The 8,376-nt window shown below is 44.5% G+C and overlaps 1 protein-coding gene across 1 annotated transcript in view; it reads right to left on the reverse strand.

Annotated features, from left to right (window-relative positions):
- Positions 1 to 355: 355 nt before the first annotated feature.
- The window catches only part of NSD1 (nuclear receptor binding SET domain protein 1), a 75,415-nt gene continuing 67,394 nt past the window's right edge, over positions 356 to 8,376 (reverse strand). The window contains 5 exon segments of the mRNA XM_015412539.1: positions 356 to 2,379; positions 3,127 to 3,328; positions 4,153 to 4,259; positions 7,977 to 8,118; positions 8,318 to 8,376. The exon segment at positions 8,318 to 8,376 is cut by the window's right edge and continues 24 nt beyond it. Coding sequence (XP_015268025.1) covers positions 533 to 2,379; positions 3,127 to 3,328; positions 4,153 to 4,259; positions 7,977 to 8,118; positions 8,318 to 8,376 — 2,357 coding nt within the window. The 3' untranslated portion in view covers positions 356 to 532.

Raw genomic sequence — 8,376 nt, forward strand, 5'->3', positions numbered from 1 at the left:
AACAGAACTGGGAGGAAAACAGAATTAGAGAAAGAAAGTATAAAGTCCCTTCCTTACACCTGACCTACAACTGGGGTTACCCCTTAATTGTTTTGGAAATGTGAGGTGTCAGTGCAGAATTGCTGACCTGCATCTAGCAAGAACAGAGGGAAGGAAATGACTCCTTTGGAATTACTTACAAATATTTAGGAAACATACCTTCAGTGCAAGCCTGTCACTCAGACATGCAAGACTAATAATTTGATTATTTCAATAGCATTAGAAATTCTATCCACAGTGGAATCCATTATTTCAGCTTTATTGTTTGCAAAACGAAGAAGGAACAGACCATCAACATTCTTGCTCCTTGGCTGGGCATCATTCAGATTTAGATAAGTGTACCGGTATAGATCTTAATTGGGTGGGTGGGATGTGTTGAAAGTTAAGGGTCTGGGGAAGTAAAATTAAAAAACAAGAAAAAAATACCCTTCCCTATACAATTAAAAAAACAACAACCCAATAACGGTGACCCGTCTGGTCTCATAAACTGGCTTCACTTAGGTTTAGACTCAGTAGGTTCATGGCCAGGAGAGTCCTGGTTCAGTACTAGCACCGAATTTTGTTCAGACAAAGGCAAAATGTCCTGCCCCACAGATGTTTGTGCTTTCCCAGACAACCAAGAGATCTGCTCCAATGTCTGAATGTTTCTGGTCAGCCATGAAGTTTGCCCAGAAGGATGTGGAGCTTCTTTTGCAGGCCAAGGAGGCTGTTCAAATGCACACAGTCTTTCTGTTGACCAAAATGTCTGCTCCATGGGGGTTGCAGGGGCCACTTCTTGGCTTGGACAAAGACTGGGCTCTGGGGCCTGCAGTTTCTCAGCTGTCCAAAGTGATTGTTCTTTAGATGACAGTCCTTTTGCACTAAGCCGAGAGGGCTGTTCACGTATTTGCAAGTTCTCTAAGGGGCAGGTTGTTTGCCCCGCATATACGGAAAGTTTCCCTGTAGATCTACAGGACTGCTCATCATATACAGATGTCCGTTCTTTTGGTTGAGGGTTCTGCTCCATGCTCACAGAGCCTCTTTCTTTTGGTTGAGCATTCTGGTCAACAGGCCTCAGTGCTTTCTCTGACAGCAAAGGACTTGGACTTAGTGGGGTGGGAAGCCTATCTGATAGCTGAGGTCTCAGCTCTGTGGTGGTAGAGGGCTTGTCTGATGGCACAGACCAAGTATCCACTGGGGTAGAAAGCCTGTTGGGTGTCTGAGGCCATGATCCCATAGGCTTTTCTGATGGCTTAGACCTCAGGGCTATAGGAGTGGCTGACCTGACTGCTGGCTGAGATCTCAGGCTCACAGGAGTGACAGACTTGCCTGAGGGCTGAGGCAGGGGGCCAACAGAAGTGGCCCCTTCCAGTGGCTGAGATTCAGGCTCTGAAAGCTTGTCTGACACCGGGAGCTTCGCCTTCTCCGTGGCAGATGGCTTGTTTAACATCCGGGTCCCAGTTGTGTCTGCAGAAGGTGACCTATCTGACATCTCAGGCTCTAGTGTCTCTGAAGCAGGAATTTTGTCTGATGTCTCAGATCCCAACGCCTCTACAGAAGGTTTCTTGTCCTGAGGTCCTGATGTCTCTGTGGTGGGCCGCTTGTTTGAGGGCTGTAACTCATGAACTACAGTGGAGGATAGCTTTTCTGAGGGTTGCAACTTCTGGGTTATAGTGCAGGCTAGTTTTTCAGAAGGCTGTAGCCTCAGGGCCACAGTGGAGGGTGATATTTCTGAGGGATGTAGCCTAAGAGCCACGGCAGAGAGTGGCTTGTCAGACGACTGCAACCTAAGGGCGAGGGCGGAGGATAATTTGTCTGAGGGCTTTAACCTCAGGGCCAGGGTAGAGGGCAACTTGTCGGAAGGTTTTAAACTCAGGGCTAGGGTGGAGGAAAGTTTGTCTGATGGTTGTATCCTCAGTGCCACTGTGGAAGGTGATTTATCTGAGGGCTGTAGCTTCAGTGCAACTGAGGAAGGTGGCTTTTCTGAGGACTTTAATCTCAGAGCCAGTGAAGAGGAAGGTGGTTTATCTGAGGGCTGCAGCCTCAGGGCCACAGTCAGAGGTAGCTTCTCTGATGGCTGAGATTTTGGGTCAGTGGCAGAAGGCTGCTGGTCTGATGACTCAGTGTTTTTGCAGCCAGCTGCTGATTCTGTGGAAGGCGCATACTCACGAATCTCTCCTGGCTCTAGAGGGTTAGGGCCACAAGGATCATGTTCTGTACATGACAGGCGTCCATCCAACTTAGAGATGAATAGCATGCCTTCTCGATGCTGCTTGCAGAAGGATTTGGGGCACATCTCACAGAAAGAAGCTGCTTCTTTGTTACATACATCACACTGATGCCAAGGACACTCCCATTTCCCTGCAGTATGAGAAGAACAGGCACAACTGAATGGGGGAAAGGTCACTTATTAGAATCAAGTCACTGAAGTCTAGAAGTTGAAATGCTCTGCCTTAGCGAATATTAGATAAAAGAGTCCAGTCTACCAGCATCCGACTGCCAATATAAAATTACACAATATTTATACAAAAAGCAGGAAATGTAATTTGGCGTTTACGTCAGTTTTATTCCGTTCCAAACACTGTGTTTCAACTTAGTTTTGCTTCAAGGTAATCACTCGCCCAATTAATTTTTAACCCCATAATTTTCAAATGTATGTATTTTTGTCTGCAATTATCTATGTGTGTCTGCAATACAGGATGAAGCAGGATGAAGACCAAAGCTACAAAGGGACTGGACTTGACAATATAGCAACGATCATCCTGTAAAACATAGCTCTGTTTTTCATCCCTTTCCTTTTTCACTATTCACTCTGTGAAAAGAGGGAATATGTTTGAAGCAATTTTCCTTCATAAGTAATGAGCACAAAATATCAAGAAAACACAAAAAGAAGTCAAAGCAGGGCAAATCTGAAGGGCTGTACAAACATAAACAGATAAACTAGAGGAGCATCTACTTACTTAGTCCTTTGTCCTCACTATATATGCACTCCATGAGGTGCTGCCTGCTTTCCCGCTAAGGCACCATTTTTTCTCTCTCAGCAGCAGTGCCAACAGTCCAGCTGTTATCCTTTGCCTGAATGCACAGTTGAGACATCATATTACTGACCTGCAGGACGTCTAGTCAGGTTGAGGCAGTCGGCATGGTACACCTTGGGACAGCCTGGCCTCTTACAAGAAACCAGCTGTCCTCCATCCCCACAGCTGAAACACTCGTCCTCTCGCTCCTTCATGATTTCTGTCTGTGACTTGCGCTTCCCATGTCGTCTCTTGAACCTCTTGGACTTCTCTTCAGTAGCAGGTGGCTGATTCTAGAGGCAAAACAATTGCAGCGAACTATTTTCCAAAGGGAATACATTCCCTGTCCTCGCAATTATGTTTACCCTTGGATCCTGAGATTCTAAATACATTTTAAAACAAAGGCAGTGGTATTCTATGCTACGGAACTGCTTATACTGTTGATTTAACAAATCAAGATTTGTTTTGTACCACACACACACACTGCAAATTTAACACTGGCCCTGACTCTTGCTACAGGAAATCGTCCTCTCGCTCCTTCATGATTTCTGTCTGTGACTTGCGCTTCCCATGTCGTCTCTTGAACCTCTTGGACTTCTCTTCAGTAGCAGGTGGCTGATTCTAGAGGCAAAACAATTGCAGCGAACTATTTTCCAAAGGGAATACATTCCCTGTCCTCGCAATTATGTTTACCCTTGGATCCTGAGATTCTAAATACATTTTAAAACAAAAGGCAGTGGTATTCTATGCTACAGAACGGCTTATACTGTTGATTTAACAAATCGAGATTTGTTTTGTACCACACACACACACACTGCAAATTTAACACTGGCCCTGACTCTTGCTACAGGAAAGTGGGCTTGCACAGTAAAGGCATTTAGCACAGATCTCTCTTACAACTGCCACTTCCCACCTAGTATTTGCATTTTCAGTTGGTTTAAATGATGCAGAGAGGGCAGCAGCTTTAGCTTCACAGAGGTGTTACTTTTAGCACCAGGACCAATCACACAATGACTCTAACCAGCATCCCGCAATGAGCAGCAGTCCTGTGAATTAAGGAAGAAATGAGGCCAATGCAATTTAAATAGGAAAGAAATCCAGAGATGGGCTGGTATACCTTTGGTCGCACTCCAAGGAAGCCACTGCAGTTTGGAGCACCACATTTGCAAACTGTCTTCCCATTCCCCAAACACTCCAGGTTGTAGTTGAAAGTCAGCTCAGTCCCTGGTAAATCGGAGAAATCAATGACCCATCTAGAGTGTCACAGTCTTTTAAGCATAATGTTTAGTTCCTAGCAATGGCATAAAAGATTAAGCCTAAGAAAACATACCTGAAAGTGTCGAGAATATTCTCCTCTTTCCAATTCTCCTCATGTTAGATGTGCATGTGCAACTGTCAAGTGCAACTGGCCCCAATAGTCCAAAAAGACAGGATTACACTAACCTGTAACTGCAGTTACTACACTGGTTACTGAGCATGTTCTGGCCTGCCACAGAGAGTTTGAAGCCCACAAACTCTAGAGGATGCTCCTTTCCCCCTCCTCCATGCTGCTTTCCCAGGGAAAGGAGGTGGTGGAGTGCTTTTCCTTCTGTTCCTTACTGTCACTTTATTACAAGCATCAGAACTCACAGAGGGGCAGGAGGAAAGGATATGTGACTGCACAGGTGACCATTCGATGAACAACAGTTATAGGTAAGTACACCCTTGTTTCCATCGTCATGGTACTTGTGCAGTCTGGGAAGGTGGGTGTGATCTCCTAGTTGAAAACTGATGGCAGTACCACCTTTCCTACTGCTGCTGTGTTCATGGCATCAGTGTCCATGGAGTAATGTTTGGCAAAACTGCAAAAGGATGACCAGGTCACTGCCTTGCATGCCCCTTTTAACGGCAAGGCCTCACTGAGATGCTGCTGAGGTCAAGTGCACCCTGGTGGAGTGGGTGTGAAATTGAAGTGGGCAGTCAACTCACACAAGCTGGCAGCATAACCAGATACATGAGATAATCCACCTAGAAATGGATTGTGCGGCGAGTCTGAGGCCTGACTGAGGGCCTGAGTAGGAGATAAACAGATTATTGTCCTTGCTGGAATTCCTGGTTCTGTAAGGCCCTGTGGACATCTAGAGTGTGAAGGGCATATGTTCAGTCTCATTCTTTGGTTGTAGAAGGAACACTAGTAGGTTGATGTACTGATTTAAATGAAATTCTGACACTATCTTGGGATGGAATTTGAGAGATGGCCATAGCACCCATCTGGAATTGAAAATTTTAAGGAATGGCGGGATCATAACAGAGTGCCTGGAGTTTACTGACTCTCCTGGCTGATATTGTGATTACCAAAAATATAGTTTCCATAGATAACAGCCTGAATGGGCAAGTGGTTTGCCCATCAGTGTAGTTAGCACCAGTGAAAGACTCCACTGTGGGACTGGGGGGAAACTGATTTAGTAGGTTCTTTAAGAACACTTCAGATTCCATTTGGGCAAAGACTGATTTCCCTGCAATGTGAGTGTGGAAGCAGGTTATGGCTGATAGGTATACTCTGACAGATGATGATGACATCTCTCCTTGGACTAGGTGTAGGAGATAGCCAAAGACTTGACCTGGGTGACATGTCACTAGGTCGATTTTCTTCTGGCTGCCTCAAGATGAGAAACATTTCCATTTTGCAGAATATGAGTGCCATATAGATGGCTTAATAGGCTCTGAAAAGGTGTTGTCATGGAATGAATAAGCCACACTGTCAAATGCAGGCTGTGTATGTTTGTGTGCAGGATTTTTTGAAGATGATTGTGTGCAGGATTTTTTGAAGATGATTAGTGGGAAGGAAATGGTACCTGCCTCATGACAACTTAAGCAGTGTATGGAACCACACTTGCCTCAGTCAAAACATATGCCTATTACTAATGGCCACTGTATTTTCCACCCTCATTTTACATAATACCTGTGAGATTAGTGGGAATAGAGGAAAGGCATAGTACATGCCCCCTGCCCACATGATATGGAAGGCATCCCCCAATGAATGAGGATGCCAAACTGCTTGGGAACAGAAGGTACATTTCTTGTTTGTGTCAGTTGCAAACAGGTCTAAGCTGGGCATGCCCCACTGTTGGAATACCAGGAGGAGGAAGTGATAATTCAGTTCTCATTTGTGACATACTAGTGTGGTATAGCTGAGGAAGTCTTCTATGTGGCTGTTGCTTCTTCTATGTGCACCTCTTGGATCGGTGAGCTGTGAAGGATGCAACATTCCCATATCATGGATGCTAAGTGGCACAACATTGAAGAGGCTGAGCCTCCCTCTTTGTTTATATAAAACATTGATATTAGGTTGTTTGTTGCCACCTGGATGTACTTCCCCATTAGGTGAGACTGAAAGGCGGTTAATTTCTAAGGCATTTGTACGGAGTGATTTCTCACGAGTAGACCAAACAGAACTGAGAAGAATTCTGCATGAGTACCCCAACCTGACAGTGAAATGTCTGTGGTACGGGTGACTTCTGGTATAACAGGGTGAAACAGAACCCCTGACAAAAGGTTTTAAGGAAAAGTTCACTAGGACAGGGAAAGTATAATGTATCTTGGGGCATTTAACTTTCTGGACTGGGGATGATGAAAGATGTCATATATCCTTAAGGAACCACAATTGTAAGATGTGTGCATGTTGTCACTACGACTATGGTAGAGGCCATTAACCCCAGGTGCCTTTGGAAGAATATAGCCAGTTGGAGTCACAGGTAACTGCAAAGGAATACTCCAAGATGTATGGCTAGGATTCTGTTTGGGGGTGGGAAGGCTGTCGCCAGGGAGGAATCTAGTATTGCTTCTACCAAGGACACCCTGTGGGTAGGTTCTCATCTGGATTTTTTGAAGATGATTTGTAACCTGAGATCATCTAATACCTTCAGAATTAGCTAGATGTCTGATGGCAATTTTACCTTGGATTCTGCAATGATCAGCCAATCGTGTAGGTAGGGGTAGATTTCACACCCTAACCTGTTCAGGTAAACTACCACCACTGCTACAACCTCTATGAACACTCCACGGGCTGTAGCTAGACCAAATTGTAGGATGGTCTACTGAGACTGCAGCACTAGAAGTGGAGATCTTTTTGGAATTCTGACCTGATCCTTACATGGAAATTGGTGCCTAATAAATCTAGGGTTACAAACCATATGCCCAGAGTGCCTCAATTTATTTACAGGGTGTTTCAAAGAAGAGAACCTCTTCCCACAGCAGCAGAGAGAGAGAATCAAGGGAAGGGCGTTTTACCCCGGGAAAAGGCAGGAAAGCAGCATGGAGGAGGGGGAAGGAGCACCCTCTAGTGTTTTTCAGTTTCAAAAATCTCTCCACAGCAGGCCCGCACATGTGCAGTCACCTGTGTGGGGCTACAAAGGTACCATGATGACAAACAAAGTATGTTTGCACAATCTTGCCTACCATAGGACACTACACTTACATGTAGGAAATTTTGTAAATCTAGCAGGCAATTCAACAAGTATGGCAAACACATTTGTCTACATTGCTGAGAGCTCATAGCTGCTGTCAGTCATGGTCTCCGTATGTATTCATGGTGAAGACATGTGTGCTTGTCACATTATCATGAGCTACACAAAGGGTTGAGTAAATTTCTTATATACAAATAATTTCTTAGCCCAAAACATAACTTTTTCAAAGGAAACTTAACAGTCTCATTCATGGCTTCTGGGCAAGTGTCATTCTGTAGTATATACATTATTACAGGCTTGAATGCTTCATCCATCCCAAGCACAGATCCTTTTCTGTTGGAGTTTGTCAGCAATAAGAGTATAACAGTTTAGGCTACATGATTCTAGACATCCCAAAATGCTTAGAAACAAAACTGTGAAGCGCCTCAAGCACTTTGGGTGGAGAGGCAGTGTACCGGTATTTTAAATCAAACAAACAAAAAATAAGCCTATTTACCTGCTTTGATGTTTGTGATGGCAAAAAGGCCAACCCGGGTATCTCCGTTCACTGACCACTTCTGAGTCTCACAGTTTGGCTGGCAGCAATGGTTCATGAATCGAGCATAATTGCCCTTTGGTCCAGCATCAATGATCCGATCCTAAAGTCACAGGACACAGCTCTGACTTTACAATGCTAACAGGACTAATACACCTGATATTGTGATCTATAGCTGTGGCCAACACAAAATGGAACATTCACATTTAGAGTATTTCTATCAAGCACAGTTCACACCAGGAATTAACAACAGACAGCCAAGTTTCATTTGAAGTACAGAAAACAAGGAAGTTTTTATATACCTTGTCCAAAGTCAGCATGTAAAAATTGGTGATATCATGCTCTTGAGCATAGCGGATTC

Source organism: Gekko japonicus, unplaced genomic scaffold (genome assembly GCF_001447785.1).
Source record: "Gekko japonicus isolate JY-2015 unplaced genomic scaffold, Gekko_japonicus_V1.1 scaffold100, whole genome shotgun sequence".
NCBI classification, from domain to species: Eukaryota; Metazoa; Chordata; class Lepidosauria; order Squamata; family Gekkonidae; genus Gekko; species Gekko japonicus.